Raw genomic sequence first — 19,421 nt, forward strand, 5'->3', positions numbered from 1 at the left:
ATTGTGTATTGTCATATTAAACACAGAAAAAATTTTTTTTAAACTAAATAATCAATTTAAATGGAAACTGTTGATTGCTTTGTCTAATATGAGCATGACTCTTATTAATTTTAACTTATTTTAATAAAACCTTTACTCAAAATAAATGCACATTCTTTTACACATGAGCTACACAGGGTTAATTCAATGTTTTTTTGACACATTTAAAAAAATCGTTAACTGATTTGTTCAGTTTATTTATTTATTTATTTATTTATTAAGATATCACAGGTTTTTACATTTTAGGATGAATGCTAAGGTGAACTTGCTTAGGTGAGTAATGTTAGTAAATTCTCCATCACAGCAACAGAAAAATTTTTTTAGTTGTAGAGAGAAAAAACAATATATGTTTATGTAGTGCACCCAAAGTCCTTAAGCATTTGAGACAGTGCGCCAATGCCGATGTAAGTTTCTTTGTACTGACGAGTTTGACCTTCCTCGCTTGTGGGCCAGTATTCAATCCAAGTCTGCTCACCCAGGATGTACTGCAGCCTGACAACAACAAATGAGGGCTCATTCACACAGACAACACTATTAACAAACTTGGCTGTATACTACAGAAATGTGTGTTTTCCCTCTTTAACTACATCAAATTTAGCCCATGATGCCCGTGGTGATTAGTTGATGAAAGAACATACTTTCCCTCTGTCCTCGGTAGGTCAACACTGTGGCCCATGATGAGGTAGCTCTTGCCTTCCACAAATCCAAAAGACTCTCTGCAATTAGCATGACCCATGAATGTCCTTATTTTGTCAAGTACATTATGGTCAGTACCTGTAAAATAAAACCCAAACGCATGCATTTGTATGGATACACTGGATCTTTTGTGGGATGGACATGGATATAGAGAGTTGAATAAAACACTGTGTCAGTCTCTCATATGGGTGTTAGTAAAGATTGTAGGATCTCCAGACCAGAAAGCATTAAAAATGTGTCATGGACTCTAACTGAATTTCCATAAACTCTAATTATGTATTTTTTAGTCATTGGCTTCTAAGACTGATTGGATATCAAGAACAAACAATGTTTTATATAATAGGCATTAATTGAATAATATACAGAACATGAGTCAAAAATAATTCCCACTTCTGTTTCCAGTCTTTACCCTAATCAATCAAAATCCATCCCAAATCCAGAATAGATTTGAATTAAAAATAATGAAGCGAAATATATATTATGAACCAAATCCAACCATGTCCTGTGTGTATATGTACACCTTGAACATACACATGTGTAACATCTCATCCTGCTATACCCCGTCTCAGTAAACGAAGGGAGCCCCTAACGGAGTTCTGAACCACTTCCGGTCCGGGCTACTTCTGGGATTCTATACTACAAAGACAGCTTGCATGTTAGCTTCAGCACACAGTTTTATTAGTTCATAGCTAGGTATGTTTTCTGTATTTGCTTTTCTGTGTATGTTCTTTACCTGCCCTAGGTTTGTGTTTTTGTCTGCTGTATTTTGGCATACCAAGGTTACTGTGTTTTTCATGCATGTTCTCTCATTTACGATCGTTTGGATTATGTTGTGGATGAGTTGCTTTTCCTATTAAATCTCTGCTTATGTATACGACAGCATCTGCCTCCAGGGGTAGATTACAACATACAAGAAAGAAGTGTAATTCTGGCAGAAATTGTTTGGTTTGAGTTATGCAAAAATTTATGCAATTAATATTCAGTGTTGTGGACTGTGAAATATTTTAGTTCCTGTTATTTCATACTTGATATTAGCTTTAACCCTTTTTTCCAACACCAGTCCCTCTTTTTCATGTACATCACCCTGTATGGTTAAAAACAAGCATAACCATGACCTTGGATTGATGCATATTTCTTGGTGTGACTCTTCTACATTACTGTGATCTACTGTCATACAGATATATAAATAAGACCTACCTTCTTTCAGGACGTCTTCAATCTTCATTTCATAATAATCTGTGTTTGGGCTCTGGTCCACTCTTATTAATTTCACTTTATAAGCTGAAAAATATCATATTAATTATTTATATTATTAATTTAAATGTTATTTTATCATTTATATATAAACCTATAATACTAATATATTTATTACAGAGATTTGATTTATTAGATATTAAAGCTTGACATGAGTACATTGAGTGAGCAATGGTAAGGTACATGCAGATAGGATGTATCTGTGTGTCTGAATCTGGTGTTTAAATAGTTGTCGATGTTTACCGTAATCCATGCCAGCTTCACAAGCTTTGTTCTCTCGTTCTTCCTCACCAATTTTTTGTTTTTTCTGGACACTGCAGTTTTCTGTCAGGGAATATAGACCATTTCTCCCGTAGGTGCAGACTTTTCATTGCATAACCGTCATTATTATTAAAATACATCATGAAACATGATCATTCTTATTTTCTAATCCTAACAAGAAGTAAACATCACAACTAGAAACGTATGTACAGAAGGCACACATGTTAGATAGAAGGCCAAGATTTAAGGGACTTAAAGTAGCCTATAAAGGAATGCCATTTCTTTAATAAGTTACTCTTTCCAGAATATCAAATCTAAAAACAATGCAAATTTTTCTAGCATAACTCGACATCAGATTTAAAATGTATAACAATGAATAATCAGCAGTAAGTGACAGTTTGATTTCATTACCTGAGCACACCAAGCCCTTAAGCAAAGAGAAAGACCTTAAAGTGAAGGACAATGGTTCAATGGCCAGTGAGAACAACAGACGGGAAAGGAGGCACTTCTGCCGTTTCCCTCTCCTAGCTTAAAATTTCTGGATCTTACATTATTAATATGCACGCTTGCCTGTGGTGAGACATATAAAACGTGTACCCAGGAAATACAATTGTTACCAAACCCACATTTCTGAGGCACTGCCAAAAGATCAAGTGTAATCACGACCAAAGATGTTCATTCAATCATTCATTCATCTTCTACCGCTTATCCGAACTACCTCGGGTCACGGGGAGCCTGTGCCTATCTCAGGCGTCATCGGGCATCAGGGCAGGATACACCCCGGACGGAGTGCCAACACAACCAAAGATGTTTGGAATAAATTACATTTAGAAGAGTGCAAATATTAAAAAATAGCTCTCCCTCTGATAAAACCTGTCTGCTCCTCAGATATAATCTTTGAAAGCATGTTTTCCATTCAAGAGGCCAACATTTTATCCAAAATCTTGGCATTTACATTTTGCAAAAAGAGGGGATTATAAGAGCTTCAAGACTTTTTTAGAAGCAGAATTACAGATGCTTGCGTGAGCATCTCTGGTAGGAAGCCCTGCTCTAAGGATTCATGGGGAAATAAATGTAGACAATTTACTCAAAAAACCCCCAAAACATTAAAAAATAGCTCAGCTGGAAAGCCATTGGGGCCAGGTGCTTTAATGCTGTGCATCATTTTAATTGCTTGTGTACTTTATTTTATTGCAGTAACAGCTGAATCAGTTTAAATCCTTTAGAAAGCAGGTCATATCTTAAAAGTCAGCTGGAGATTTAAATGTGCATAAAGTGGAATAGAAAAATTTGAAGGTGTCTTTAATTGCCTGAGGGTCAGATATACAATTTCCTTGTATGGTGTTTTAATTGATGTGCTAAGAGCTGCCAATCTTTATCATCATGTTTATAATAAGAATCACTGGTTTGCAATAGAAGTCATTCAGCCGAAGTTGTCATAATGAGGTCAAATTAAGTCTGCAGATCAAGATGCCATTTAAACTGGACTGAAGGGGTGTTTGCCAGCTGCTGGTTGAGTTGAAAAATAAAAAATCCACATCCCAAATGATGCAAACCTATGTACTGACTCCAACTGGAGCCATCCCATACAACTAGTGCTCATAAAGAGAGGATGTAAACCTGCAGAATACACCAATAGTTAATAATAGTGAAAATGCATAGTTATTCAAGGATTACAACATTAAACCCAATATAACTGAGATTGACAAATAACTTTACACCTATGAGTTTACATCAGTTGAGAAACAATAAACACGATCGACCTTTATCTAGACACTGAACATATTAAAAAAATGTATATGAAAACACAATAGTACCATTTAAACAACACAAACAGTGTCTCGATCTTAAGAGACCCTAATGCAATGCTTAAGGCATAATGCCAGAGGGTTAATTCAGCCAACGTACTTGACCATGCTCAGATATTTATTGGTCAATTGATTCTACCTCACGACGGTCTTGGATAATTTGCAGACGTTTATGACTACGGTCAGACTTATAATATCCAAAAAACTGGCATAGTGCCGAGCTGACTTTTCCTCTTTTATTTACAATTTCCTCGCTCGTTGCGGCTCATTTTGTGCTTTTTTTTATTGATATCGATCACGCGTCTATCGCGATACATATTGTTATCGTTTTATCGCCCATCCCTACTCTTAATTGTCGATAAGTTGTCACTCAGATGGGATTCTGAGGTTTTTTTTGTTTTAGTTCATGATTTTTCGAGAAAAATCAAAGCTGTCAAACAAAACTTGATGTGGACACTAAATGGTAGACAGAAGAGAAGCATAATGCTGAAATATAGTGTAATTCTACAGGGTCCTTCTGGAAACACTGGAAAATCTGACCATTTATTACACAATGCAAAATATTGTATCTTTATTATATCTTATTATTTATCGCATTTGTCAGCTGTAAATATGTCTACCTTCAGCACAGTGGCACAGATCTTTCTGGTGACTGCACAATCTGACCAGGGCTCCATCTTTCTTTGTAGGATGGTAGAACTTCATACAGCGTTCCCCTACAAACAACACAAGGGTTTGTGTGTGTGTGTGTGTGTCTGTGTTTGCACATGCCTTTGTGTGGGTTATGTGTTAATTTTTTACCTGGAGAGTAGTACTCATACACACTGACAGCAGCCGGTTGAAGCAAAGCAACGTTATTTATCCTGTGCACTTTGAATACAATCCTTTCTGGGAAAGAGTGTGATACCTGACAAGAAAGCAAATTAGCTTAAACAGAGAAACTTTTACAACACTTTAATACCTTAAAAATTGAAAATAAAATATCCTTCATTATACCTTATTTAAATACATGATGAGGGAGCCTCGTTCTGAAAGCTGTTTGTCCATCTCAAACTTCTGTATGTATTTGTCCCTTCCAATGGTTAGCTAAGATTATGATGTTCAAAACAAAATGTCAGAGATTGCTTTCTGTGAAAACATTTCTTATGCTTATTGTACAAAATCTATTGTCACAGAAGTGTCTGTAAGTATTTTTCAGATTTCTGCTTACATCTTGAAGATCATTTTCATCCACCACAAATCCTGTCAGCAAGCCGATATCCAAAATACTCATAGTGGCATTTCTTTCTGGATCCTTAAATCTGCAATGATGTATAAAAATGGACAATGTCTTAATATTTTTTATAAAAACCTTTAAACAAAAAACGAAATTAGCAATTAAAAAAAACTACATGGCCTTTATTTTGCAGTATACTTACTGAATGTTAATGATGACCTCATAACTTTCTTGGGCATCTGGGTAAGATACTGAGAGAGAATTTGTATAACATCAATAACATAGCATAGCAGGGATATTTTATATATCTCAGAAGAAAACTGTTGTTAGGCAAATTTATATATTATTTTGTTATCACAAATGAAAATACAGTGTTTTTTATGGGGGCGGGGGTAGAGGGATTTAAACATGAGCTAAAATTTACCCTTTGATTCTTGTCTCATTTCAACAGAAAGATTAAACATTTTGCAGTCGCTCTTCTTTTCTATGGGTCTAGCATAATAAACTGTTGTTACCTATGAAAAAGAGGAATTAGTTTTATTTTTTGTAATAAACTACAATACAATACAAAACAAAGGACTTTTTAACCATAATACTCACTTTGAGAACTCCAGCACCAGTTCCCGTAGCAGTAACATTAAACTCTTGCCTGAGCTTAACCTGAAAAATTAAGGTAGAGAAACCTTTCAGTGTTCATGTTACCGTAAGGCAGAGAAATCTTAAAAATTGCAGGAGGTAAGATATTAAAATCTTGCAATCTGTAGTTGAAAAATCTATTTTGCAAAACAGGTGGAAGAACATTTTGCAACATATGATGTGCTGTGCACTTTTCCATACTGTGGATGAAACTAATAACTTTTAGAAGCAAATAAAACACATTTTTTAACATTGAGATCATATAGCTGCTTGTAAACTCTTTGTTGCCCCTAGCTTTCTTATTTGGGTGTTCCAAGATGATGTACGGAAAAATCCTATAGGAACAGCTATACTTTATTCATGTTTAACCATCCACTTTAATTAGCAGGTCTTTACTAATTAGCATTTAAATTAAGAGATTGGTTGATTCTCAAAACTGCCGGATTCCTAATTAAAAGTAATATTAAAACTAATATAAAAAGGCTGGGTAATGAGAGAATCTTTTTCTTCCTAAAACAGTTGTGGTTCAGGGACACTTGTAATTTCACAGTGAAGGTGAAAATGTTTGACATGACTTTTTTTAGATTAAAAAACTGATTTTAACAGGGTTGTGCAGATATTTTATATTCACTGTGTTATCAGTTTAGTAAATCTTTAAACTATTATAACACAGAGCCTCTGAGGGCAAAAGTTTGCATGCTTTAGACATTTTAGACACTTAGCATGCTTTAGATATCACTTTAGACAGTGAACTAGCTAGCCTTGACTGTTGTGAGCTTTACTGTGATCCAGCACAACTCATTTCACAAAATGTTAATCCATCTTGAGATCAGAACACGTCACACACCAGTAGTAGCAAGACAATGTTTAAAATTAAAACTTTAAATTAAAATTAAAAAAATTCTATTTATAACAAACAGTTTTATGTTAACCTTGTCTGAGCGTGTAAGATGTGCAGTGTTCTTGTTGAAAATCCACTTTCTTTGATGAGTTCGGCCACTGATGCTCACAGCCACAGTCAGATCTGTATTCTGAAGATCTTTTACTTGTTTATAGTACTCAGCCACTGCTTGGAACACCAGTATGGTTGCCTAGATGACATGGAAAAGCAAAGATGGTTTTTGAAATTGATTGTCAACTGAAACAAATTTACAGTGGTGCTTGAAAGTTAAAGCTTGAAGGCTTTAGAATTTTATCTATTTCTGTGAGTAGACAAAATGAACCCAATCAAACAAATGAAACAAATATTTTATACCAATCATTTATTTAAACTGAAAAATGTAGTATTACATACAGGTGCATCTCAATAAAATAGAATGCCGTAGGAAAGTTAATTTATTTCAGTAATTCAACTCAAATAGAGAAACTTTTAATTGTGATGATTTTGGCTCACATTTAACAAAAACCCACCAACTCTCTATCTCAAAAAATTAGAATACTTCATAAGACCAAAAAAAAACATTTTTAGTTAATTGTTGGCCTTCTGGAAAGTATGTTCATTTACTGTAGATGTACTCAATACGTGGTAGAGGCTCCCGTTGCTTTAATTACTGCCTCAATTTGGTGTGGCATGGAGGAGATCAGTCTGTGGCACTGCTGAGGTGGTATGGAAGCCCAGGTTTCTTTCACAGTGGCCTTCAGCTCATCTGCATTTTTTTGGTCTCTTGTTTCTCATTTTCCTATTGACAGTTTTTTTTGAGATAGTGAGTTGGTGGGTTTTTGTTAAATGTGAGCCAAAATCACCACAATTAAAGAACCGAATACTTAAACTACTTCAGTATTTAAAATAGAATAAATAAATTAACAAATATAAGTTTATATAAGTTCAAATATAAATGTTTTCACTTTGACTACTTTTAGGACTGTAGGTTCACAAGCATACTTTCATCGCTCTACTGACCTCATAAACAACAAAAATTGTTGGCAACACACATTCTTGAATGTATGTTTTTACAGTTTACTTAATTTTCAGAATTCAGTAAACTGTAAAAACATTTTTACATGTTTTACATTTTTACAGGTGCCTTTCCTCAGCCTAAAAAATAAAAAAATAGAAAAACCTGTCAACCTACCTGCGTGGTGCCATGACCCCCGTAAGGACTGCTCTGCCTATTGAGCCAGTGAACAGCTTTTCGTGCTGTTTCAAACTCCTTTGCCCTTACCAGAGCCAGCACGGCATACGCTGTTGCCTCCAGGGAGAAGTGATGTCCTCCAACTTTCCAGCAAGAACCGTCTGTGCATAAGATATATAGAATCAAATTGACATGTGCTTTCTTCAGAAATAAATAAATAAATATGATTTTAAGAGTTACTGACCTTCAGAGGAAGCCTGCAGCAGACGCTGTTTCTTAAACTTGCCAGCATTGGCCAAGGCATATGAAGACATCGCAACTGCATACGGATTGGTCAAAGAGGGGAGTTTTTTTTCCAGATACTCAGTGGCCTTCCTGGAAGACTCTGGAAGACTCTACATGACAGAAAAGGGTAGAATTATATGCATAATTCTACAAAAGCTGGTCAATGTGCTTGATTGTTTTAGCTTATTAGTGATATATGATGTGACAAGTTGACATACTCCAACTGATTTAGCACAAAGATGTTGTCCTTCTTGCAGGGCAATCAAGACAAATGCTGTCAGAGATGCATCAGCATCTTTACCTCGTACATCACCCTGGAATAGCACAGAAAATTCCTTACAGTACACATAAGGTGGGGTGCATGATGTTTGAGAAATGCTTCAGAAAACTGAGTCAGGCCTACTAACAAAACAAACGTGTAGCCAATTAGCAGAAAGGGGCGTGTCTTGTCAATATGCGGCGGAGAGAGTGTTCAGTGCGCATGTCTGACATTAGCCGAAAGCGATTGAAACATTGAAATGGCGGATAAAAACAAAAAGTGTAAAAAAAGGCTTACGATAAGGCAAGAAGCAGGACACGTGTTAATATAAGATCAGCTTTCCAACGCTGGAGAGAACTGAATGTCTTCCGCGTGAAACAGAGCTAAACCTTTCACGGAACAACACACAGTATTACAAAAACACTGTATTACCATAGTATTACTCATTGAGTTCATTTACTGATAAAAATATCCCCTCAGCCAGCCGCCCCAGCAGGTTCCACCATAATAGATGCCTGGGTTAAGTATGTATGTGTGGGCGGAGCTACAGGGGTGACGCCCATTTGGGTTAGGGGCGTGTTTGTTTTGGTGATTTCAAATGTCAACATTGGCTTTCAAACATTTTGCACCCCACCTTTAAGTACACCAGATTTCACAAAAATTGTTGCTGTAAGGTTTTTTTGTACATGTCACTAATTTAAGACCAAACAAATATAAGCTCAACTTACAACCATCTCTCCATGATAGACTGGGGCATTTTCTATAAATGAGCCATCTGGCATTTGTGAGTTCAGATTTAACCACTTGAGGGCGCTGCAAAGAATATCTTCATTTATCGTGATTAGGTCACTAGCCAGAGCAAAGACTTTGGCCACGTATGCTGTCAACCTTTAACGCAGAAAAAACAAGCAATAAACATATGGCAGATGGAATACTGTGCAAGAACTGAAGAATTACCCAATTGTAACTTTCATTGGTCTCTATTACCATGTGCTACTAGGTGTATTTGTCCATGTACCATAAGAACCATCAGGTTTACGGAATGTAAGTTCTTGTACATATCCTAAGAGAGGGGGAAAGATAAAAATTATTTTCTTAGTCTTACGAGTTCCAATACACTGTAACTGTAATTAATTGGACTCATAATTTAAAATATTTAAATTATAAAATATTTTCATAAAAGCTCATTAGAAAGCTCTAAAACACTTAAGTAGAGCTAAGCTGTTGATCCAGATAATCCTGACACACTCTGGGCTAGCTCTGAACACCAGAAACACTATCTACCCCATGAAATAAAACTAGACCCCAATATTCTAGCATGACCCAGTCACACAGCAGATAGCATAAAAGATTCAAATGTCAGTGGCTGTTTATGTCCTGGACAAGGATAATAAAAGGAACGTCTATATAGATACTAGACAGAATTTGCAATTAAAATTTGACAAATGAATTTCATATACTGTAATGATTTTCAGGTTGCTGCTCTGGTTAGTTGCAGCTCTGGTTAAACTTTACATCATCTGATATGAAATATGAGAGATGACAAGTTCAGCTTGATGAACAAAATGGCCAATAACCATTTTATACTGGTACATTTGTGGCCTTACAAAACATTAAATGATTTTGATCTTTAGTGTTTTAGAAGAGTCTTTTCACCTGTCTGGATGTGCTTGATAGCCTCATTACGTCGGTGCAGGCCAACTCTTTCCCACTGGCTGGTGGTATCTAAGTAGTGTGTGGCAATTAGAGGCAATGTCATAAAGATCATGTTTTGCTCTCCACAGCCATGGGGTTGGACGATCAAGCGCCCCATAAACTCTCCACTGATGACCTGCTCAATTGTCTGACTTAACTCCTCACCTTCAGGAAAATATATGACTAGTAAGATTGTTGTTAGAATGGACAAGCAGCTAAACTTTGTTGCAGCAAACATTGAATATAATGGCATGGCATAATATATACTTCATTGTCTTAAAGAAGATAAAATACAAATAACGATACAATAACAAAATAATTATGGGAGGCGAATTGTGAGTGTTTCCATCTTCTCCCAGCCCTGAGTCCATTATTAAGCAAAACAATAAAAAATAAGCTGCAGAGAAAGGGGAGTAGAAAAGGGGTAGATAATTAATATGTAGAGATGCATAATTAAATAAAACCAAGATAAATTGGCAGTAAATGTTTTTACAATGTATTACAATTAAAAATGGGGGGGGGGGGAGAGTTACATTAATCTGGTTTCATGATTGTTCACACCCTTTTATTTGAAGGTGTGGATGTGTTCAGAATGGACCTATTACATTCAATCTCATATTCAAAAGTATCATACAGCTGTCATCAGTGAAATTATTATTATTATTATTATTATTATTATTATTATTATTATTATTATTATTATTATTATTATTATTATTAGTCGGTTTTGTCCGACTGCTGAAGCCATGCTCTGCAAAGAGCTAACAAATCATACATACTATCTCATATACGGAAAACTGTCGATCAGGACTAATGGCAACATTACAAAACATCAGGATGTCCCTCAAAATGTATAAAATGACAAGACAAAAATTAACCACATTAAATGTGCTGCAGGAATATCTGACAAGTACTGATTATGCCTTGAGTTAGCATGAAGAGAGACGGTGATGCAGCTAACAGCTTGCTTTTGAGCTAACAAACTGTCTCTGAATATGGACAAAAGAGATGGTTGTTGACTTCAGGAGAGCATGGAGAGAACATCCCCTATCCTGACTATGTACTACAGAGGGCTCTATTGTGAACATCCTGAGCAGCTGCATTACTGACTGGTTTAGGAACTGTACTGTCTCGGACCACAAGAAACTGAAGTGGATAGTGAGGGCAGCTGAAAAAGTCATCAGTCTCTCTTCCTTCCATTGCAAAAATTTACACCACATGTTGAATCCACAAAGCCATCAGCATTGTGGATTACCTCATCAAACAATCATGTTGCTCACCTATCATCCAAAAAACTACTAGCAGTAAGCAGGTAATTTATATGATGACATAACTGCATGTTCCTAGATCAGAAATGATGGTGTATTGTGTCCACACAAAGAAAATAATTGGACTATGTATGTAATGCAGCAGGCAGTGGAACTCTGATTACGTTAGAATGGATGGGGTAAAATCTCATAAATAAAAAAGTTGTTTTGCATATATCAGTATAATGAAGGGATTGTTTTCTGTTTAAATCTGTCTTCCAGGCGACTGTAAATAAAAATAGCTCAGACACCCCTGTAACACCTTAAGTGTTTAATTTTCTTATTCCTGGAAGAAACATTGGCAGGTCTGGCCTATTAATGCTAAGATTGATAACATCTCTGTCCTCTTGTGATTTACATAAAACTATGCCAATATATATGAGTATATTAAGGGAATGACATTTAAAATGGACTTTAGGTGACAAAACTTGAATTGGTCAATATTGGCCTATATTAATTTGTTAGATTTTATACCAGCCACAGTGATGTAAGTTTGGGCTTCAGAGTTTGGAATCTTCCCAGGTGGTATATCAGTCTTCATATGCACAACTTGAATGCCACCTTAAACACAAACAGAAAGAATAACAGAAATAGAAATAAATGAAAACTTATTTAAGCATATAAAATGTAGAAACATTATTTGTGGAATAAATTCTGACAAATAGGGAGAAAAATCATGACGTGTTTGCTGTTGCTTAAGTACAGAATATAGAAGATCTCACCAGGTACTTTAGAGGGATTTAATTCCAAATTTTGTTCTGGGAGTTCAGTTAGCACACCTTCCGTCTGAGGAAGGGAAAACCGATTCAGACCTTATGTTGTTCTAAGCAGTGAATCTAAATGCATCATAGAATCATATAATATTTATTTTTGTATATTTATTTCTTCACATCTATAATAATGTTTGTGTTTCAATGTTTTTTCAGCACCAAGTAACCAGTACTTCAACATTTAGCCCATGCTTGATAAGGGTTTAACTAAATCACTCACATATAATCTGCTCATACTCACCACCACCTTCAGGGTTTTTAGAACTCCATCACTACGTGTTGAACTAACAGCCTTCACCTCTATGTCATGTTTCCCCAGTTCCATGGGAATAATCACATAAGGGATGGAAATGGTGGACTTTTTTTCAACATTAACTATTGTACGGTATTTCCTCTTTTTACTGGCTGCACTACAAATATGCTCTGTCTCTAAGAAATCCACTCGCACCTGGTGGAAAGAGGAAGTATAACAGATATCTTCAGTGTGAGGACAAATCAGGCAATAGGTTATGAAGCAGACAAAAATGTGATTTATGAAGTGGATTATGTGGCAATTTCATTCTTAAAGATTCAGAAAGCAATTCAATTTTATCCTGGACTAGGTGGCTGTGTATCCAGAGCCTGGAAATGTCTGGTGATGCAGAAATAGACAGATTTATATCGATTTATCAAAGAACATTGTGCATCAGAGACCTGTATAAAATGTATGTGAGCAAACACTGCAAGCCATGAACTGTGAGCATTACAGCAAAACTACACAGTGCACAAGTTTTATTTTATTTTTTTTATGTGTAACTGCAGACAACACTAAACATACCTTCATTTTCTCACGGGAGAAGTTATGCAGAACAGCCTTGATTTCTAGTTGTTCATTGCGAACTGCTGAGTAAGGTAGCTTGAGATCCACAAAGAAATCCTTTACCACTGTTATTTCATAGGGATCAGCTACACAGATGCCTACATGGTAAAAAATATGCTTCATATTCCACTCATCATGTGCAGGTGTCTGTTTCAGATTTTAGATGTGTTTTGGTGTATTTGGAAACTTCACATGTTAAAAGGATGCGGGACTGACCATGGGTCTTGGACATACTGATGGCTAGGACTTGCCAGGTAGTAATAGAGTCTAAGACATATTGACTCTCCAAGGTGAGGCTTGTTTTATCACTACAGGGGAAAGAGCAGATCTGAATAGTACTACCAAGTTTCTTCAAGTATGTAGTAATAATAAAAATCCTGGATTATTGCAATTACCATGGAATATTTTCTTCACAATCTGGCAGGTCAATGGTCTTCCACATCCAACTCTCAAGGAAATTTGTTCGAGAGGTAATATCATCAGAGCTTATGAATTCATCATCATCATCTTCACCTGAACAAATTTATGTTAGTAAATTATGCCTTGAACAAGAGGCAAACATTCAATATTGTGGAGAATTGAATACCATTGCATGTAATTGTTTTTTTGTGTTTTGGTATATTGGTATATTTATTATTATTATTATTATTATTATTATTATTATTATTATTATTATTATTATTATTATTATTTATGCTTGTGTAAACACTAGAAATAAAAAAAATAAAGCTCAAATTTAATTACATTAATATTATTATTATTATTATTATTATTATTATTATTATTATTATTATTACATTTTTTTCCATTCCATTTTCTACCGCTTATGAACCGGGTCATGGGGCAGCAATCTAAGCAGGGATGCCCAGACATCCCTCTCCCCAGACACTTCCTCCAGCACTTCCAGGGGAATACCGAGGTGTTCCCAGGCCAGCAGAGAGACATAGTCCCTGCAGTGTGTCCTAGGTCTTCCCCGGGGCGTCCTCCCGGTTGGACATGCCCCAGAACACCTCCCCAGGGAGGCGTCCAGGAGATATCCGGAACAGATGCCCGAGCCACCTCAGCTGACTCCTCTCGATGTGGAGGAGCAGCGGCTCTACTCTGAGCTGCTGCCGAGTGACCGAGCTCCTCACTCTATCTCTAAGGGAGCGCCCAGCCACCCTACAGAGGAAACTCATTTCGGCCGCCTGTATCCGGGATCTTGTCCTTTCGGTCATGACCCAAAGCTCATGGCCATAGGCGAGGGTAGGAACATAGATCGACTGGTAAATAGAGAGCTTCGCCTTGCAGCTCAGCTCTTTCTTCACCACAACAGACCGGTATATCGACCGCTTCACTGCAGAGGATACACCAATCTGCCTGTCGAACTCCCGCTCCGTCCTTCCCTCACTCGTGAACAAGACCCCAAGATACTTAAACTCCTCCACTTGAGGCAGGAGCTCTCCACCAACCTGAAGGGGGTAAGCCACCCTTTTCTGGCTGAGAACCATGGCCTCGGACTTGGAGGTGCTGATTCTCATCCCCGCCGCTTCACACTTGGCTGCAAACCGTCCCAGTGCATGCTGAAGGTCCTGATTTGATGAAACCAACAGGATAACATCATCTGCAAAAAGCAGAGACGAAATCCTGTGGTCCCCAATCCAGACTCCCTCTGGACCCCGACTGTGCCTAGAAATCCTAATAAATGATGAACAGGACCGGTGACAAAGGGCAGCTCTGCCAGAGTCCAACATGCACCGGGAACAAGTGTCTGACTTACTGCCGGCAAAACGAACCAAACTCCTGCTCCGTCATATAGGGACCGGACAGCCCTTAGCAGGGGGCCCTGGACCCCATACCCCCAGAGCACCCCCCACTGGTTGCCACAAGGGACACATTCGAATGCCTTCTCCAGATCCACAAAGTACATGTGGACTGGTTGGGCAAACTCCCATGAACCCTCCAGCAACCTGGCAAGGGTATAGAGATGGTCCAGTGTTCCATGAACAGGACGAAAACCGCATTGTTCCTCCTGAATTCTCCTCTCCAGTACCCTGGCATAGACTTTTCCGGGGAGGCTGAGGAGTGTGATCCCCCTGTAGTTGGAACACAGCCTCCAGGCTCCCTTTTTAAACAGAGGGACCACCACCCCGTCTGACAATCCAGAGGCACTGTCCCAGGCCACCACGCAATGTTGCAGAGACGTGTCAACCAAGACAGCCCCACAACATCCAGAGACTTGAGGTACTCAGGGCGGATCTCATCACCCCAGTGCCTTGCCACCAAGGAGCTTCTCAACTACCTCAGTGACCTCAGCTTGGGGGATCGACGAGTCCACAACTGAGCCCTCGGCCTCTGCTTCCTCAGTGGAAGACATGTCGGTGGGGTTGAGGATATCCTCGAAGTACTCCTTCCACCATCTGAGGATGTCCCCAGTCGAAGTCAGCAGATTCCCACTCCCACTGTCAGCAGATTCCAACTCCCACTGTAAACAGTGTGTGCAGGGCACTGATTCCCCCTACTAAGGCGCCGGACGGTATGCCAAAATTTCTTCGAGGCCGACCAATAGTCCTTCTCCATGGCCTCACCGAACTCCTCCCAGACCCGGGTTTTTGCCTCCGCAACCACCCGGGCTGAAGCTTGCTTGGCCCTCCGGTACCTATCAGATTCCTTCTTCAGCTTGACGGCATCCCTTACTTCTGGGGTCCACCACCGGGTTCGGGGATTGCCGCCAGGACAGACACTGGAGACCTTACGACCACAGCTCCAAGTGGCCGCGTCGACAATGGAAGTGGAGAACATGGTCCACTCGGACTCAATGTCTCGCAACCTCCGTTGGGATCTGGTTGAAGCTCTGCCTGAGGTGGGAGTCGAAGATCTATTTCACTGGAGACTGCCAAACATTCCCAGCAGACCCTCACAGTACGTTTGGGTCTGCCAAGTCTGTCCAGCTTCCTCCCCCGCCATCGGATCCAACTCACCACCAGGTGGTGATCAGTTGACAGCTTCGCCCCTCTCTTTACCAGAGTGTCCAAGATATACAGCCGGAGGTCAGATAAAACAACCACAAAGTCGATCATCGACCTCTGACCTAGGGTGTCCTGGTGCCACATGCACTGATGGACACCATTATGCTTGAACATGGTGTTCGTCATGGACAAATTGTGACTAGCACAAAAGTCCAATAACAGAACACCACTTGTGTTCAGGTCGTGGGGGCGGGTGTCAGGTGTCACTGTCGCTGCTAACGTGAGTGTTGAACTCCCCCAGTAGAACGACTGAGTCCCTGGTCGGAGCACTTTCCACCACCCCTCCCAGAGATGCCAAGAAGGTCGGGTACTCAACACTGCCATTTGGCCCGTATTCACAAATAACAGTGAGAGACCTGTCCACGACCCGTAGGCGCAGGGAAACAACCCTCTCATTCACCGGGGTGAACTCAAACACATTTTGCTGAGCTGGGGGTCTATGAGCAAGCCCACACCTGCCCGCTGCCTCTCACCGCGGGCAACTCCAGAGTAGTAGAGAGTCCAGCCTCTCTCGAGGAGTTGGGTTTCAGTGCCCAAGTTGTGCGTGGAGGCGAGCCCAGCTATCTCTAGTTGGTACAGTATCTCTCAACCTTCCGCACCAGCTCAGGCTCCTTCCCCCCCAGTGAGGTGACATTCCATGTCCTTAGAGCCAGATTCCATGTCAGGGGATTGGGTCGCTGAGGCCCCCGCCTTCGACTGCCACCCAATCCACATTGCACCGGACCCTTACGGTTTCTCCTGCAGGTGGTGGGCCCACAGGAGATCGGCCCCACGTTGCTCCTTCGGGCTGAGCCCGGCCGTGCCCCGTGGGGTATGACCTGGCCACCAGGCGCTCGCATGCGAGCCCCAACCCCGGGCCTGGCTCCAGGGTGGGGCCCCGGTAGTGCCATACTGGGCGACGTCACGGACCTTGTTTTGAATTGCCTCATAAGGGGGTTTTGAACCGCTCTTTGTCTGGCTCGTCACCCAAGACCTGTTTGCCTTGGGAGACCCTACCAGGGGCAGAAAGCCCCAGACAACATAGCTCCTAGGATCATTTAGGCACGCAAACCCCTCCACCACGATAAGGTGGCGGTTCAAGGAGAGATTTTATTATTATTATTATTATTATTATTATTATTATTATTATTATTGAGATTATTAATGTGTGTTAATATATAAAAATTAATATAATGCGATTATTATTATTATTATAATTTAAAAAAAATCTTTAATAACTCTGAACAAACAACAAAGTAGGTTCTTACTGCGAGCCAAAAGCAACAAGTCTTTCTGCTCATCTTTGCGTTTTTGGATCTCGTTACAGCAGTCCAGGAAGGCCTTGATACACTCTGAACCATCCAAAATGAATGACGCTCTCCGTTCACATGTGTAGCCCAGCCTGTTTTGCCTCAGTCCATCTGCACAGCATTTCTTCTGTTCATTGTTGTATTTAGACACTTAGAAAGGGTAAAGAGTAAAAAGCAATGAGAAATTTAAATCCGTCTGTCTGTTTTTCCATCTATCTATCTATCTATCTATCTATCTATCTATCTATCTATCTATCTATCTTGTTTTTTTTTTAACAGTATTTGTGTGGCAAGTGTTATTTTAATGACTACATAAGTAAACAAAATAGATGAAAAAATGTCTAGCTTCTTACTCAGTGTTTGGGTAACCTGGAGTAGAGTCTCTGCTCTCCGTTTTCTCTTCAGTGGTGTAGGACACTCAGGAACTATTAAAAAAAGGAAATTCTCAAAATGAAACAGCTTGTAACTGAAGTCTAAACCTGTAGTTTGTTTTTCCCCATAATTTTGTACCTTTTTAATGTTATCAGTTTGTATTGCATCACTGTTCAATTCTGGATTTTCTTAATGGTAAGATGTTAATTTTCTGTACCAGCTGCAAATAAAAATTATATATTTATGTGCTTATTCTAATTCCTTATCATTTCTATAGTATCAGCTCATTGACATGGACTTGAGAGATACTCCACATAATCTAACCCTGTCATTTAACAAAGAAAAGCAAAAATTATATGGCCAAATATTTATGAACACCCGGTCATTACACTATACTGTATGTGCTTGTTAAAACATCCATTCTAGATTTAGTCCTGCTTTGTTATTTTAAAAACCTCCACTCTTTTCGGAAGCGTTTCCATTATATTTTGAAGCAAGGCTATGGGGATTTCTGCATTCAGCCACAAGAACATTGGTAAAATCAGGCACCTTTTGGACATAATGTGTAATCATTGATATGGTAAACTTTTCAGAGAATTTTTTAGTTAAACTCCTGGAGATATGCTTTAATAATTCACTTTAACATGGTAAAGGTAATTGCTTCATCTCACTAATTGCTGTTGATTATTTTTTAAAACAGTGAGAGCAAAAGTGAAAACCGAAATAACAGGCAAAAAGGTAATACACAGGAAAATACAGTATAGAGAAAATCTGCAAAGCAACACAACTTTGAATGTAGTATAAGTATATTCACTAATCCTGTAGGGTATGTAGAAGAATTTTATTCATCGTGATATGTAGAAACAATATCAGCATTGAAATTAGCTAGGTGTCTGTGTGTGCGCACAGGAATGTGGGTGAAACAGATGTTGGGCGTGTAGGAATGTGTGGGCAACCTAGATATTGGTTGCAATGAGTTAGATCGGGAGTCGCTCTGTAGACCAGCTCAGGCTGTTATTGCATGATAATAAAAGCCTTATTCCTCTGGCAACAAAACCCTTGCGATGTTCTATTCACCGGAAAGGTCTTTCTTTCTTTTTTATAGTTTGCCCATACATTCCTACACGTCATGTACCAGATGTTTCAATACTCACACAAAGGCTCCCTTTGGTGAATGGGAGGAGAATTATCAGGCGTGGATGTTACAGAATCCTCCCCAAAAATACACATATGCCCCTTTTCCACCGAGGCAGTTTGAGTGCTGGTTTCGGAGCCAGAGCCTAATTTAGAACCAGTTCTTTCTTTTTCGACAGCCAAAGCACTGGCTCTGAACCAGGAAAAGTGGTTCTTAAGTAGCACCAAAACGTTGCTGGTCTAGACTTAAGAATCGCTTGTGTCAGGGGCTGTGGGCGGGGCTACTGTTAGTGCATTTGATAATGTACCTTAAGTATACTAATGTTTAATACACTTTTACTTTACCACAATATGATACATTATCAGCACACATGATAGTAGGTAGCTACATGCTAAGGCTAACTTTTTTCTGTGTTAATGATAAAATAATGTTATGTACTTTCTCGATTACAACCTCCATT

General features: G+C 38.9%; 1 protein-coding gene across 1 annotated transcript in view; it reads right to left on the reverse strand.

Annotated features, from left to right (window-relative positions):
* Positions 1-220: 220 nt before the first annotated feature.
* LOC132839481 (complement C3-like) overlaps positions 221-19,421 on the reverse strand; it is a 31,897-nt gene continuing 12,696 nt past the window's right edge. The window contains exons 16-41 of the mRNA XM_060860474.1: positions 17,808-17,879; positions 17,413-17,604; positions 13,553-13,670; positions 13,374-13,465; positions 13,116-13,255; positions 12,540-12,746; positions 12,251-12,314; positions 12,003-12,089; positions 10,183-10,386; positions 9,514-9,589; positions 9,255-9,414; positions 8,486-8,581; positions 8,227-8,377; positions 7,983-8,143; positions 6,843-7,001; positions 5,875-5,934; positions 5,699-5,789; positions 5,477-5,525; positions 5,269-5,359; positions 5,055-5,144; positions 4,860-4,965; positions 4,679-4,774; positions 2,233-2,313; positions 1,933-2,016; positions 678-813; positions 221-531 (exon numbers count right to left, since the gene is read on the reverse strand). Of these exons, the coding sequence (XP_060716457.1) occupies positions 390-531; positions 678-813; positions 1,933-2,016; positions 2,233-2,313; positions 4,679-4,774; positions 4,860-4,965; positions 5,055-5,144; positions 5,269-5,359; positions 5,477-5,525; positions 5,699-5,789; positions 5,875-5,934; positions 6,843-7,001; positions 7,983-8,143; positions 8,227-8,377; positions 8,486-8,581; positions 9,255-9,414; positions 9,514-9,589; positions 10,183-10,386; positions 12,003-12,089; positions 12,251-12,314; positions 12,540-12,746; positions 13,116-13,255; positions 13,374-13,465; positions 13,553-13,670; positions 17,413-17,604; positions 17,808-17,879 (3,005 nt within the window). The 3' untranslated portion in view covers positions 221-389. The remainder of the gene's footprint in view (positions 532-677; positions 814-1,932; positions 2,017-2,232; positions 2,314-4,678; positions 4,775-4,859; positions 4,966-5,054; positions 5,145-5,268; positions 5,360-5,476; positions 5,526-5,698; positions 5,790-5,874; positions 5,935-6,842; positions 7,002-7,982; positions 8,144-8,226; positions 8,378-8,485; positions 8,582-9,254; positions 9,415-9,513; positions 9,590-10,182; positions 10,387-12,002; positions 12,090-12,250; positions 12,315-12,539; positions 12,747-13,115; positions 13,256-13,373; positions 13,466-13,552; positions 13,671-17,412; positions 17,605-17,807; positions 17,880-19,421) is intronic.

The sequence above is a fragment of the Tachysurus vachellii genome, chromosome 24 (assembly GCF_030014155.1).
Source record: "Tachysurus vachellii isolate PV-2020 chromosome 24, HZAU_Pvac_v1, whole genome shotgun sequence".
Lineage (NCBI taxonomy): Eukaryota > Metazoa > Chordata > Actinopteri > Siluriformes > Bagridae > Tachysurus > Tachysurus vachellii.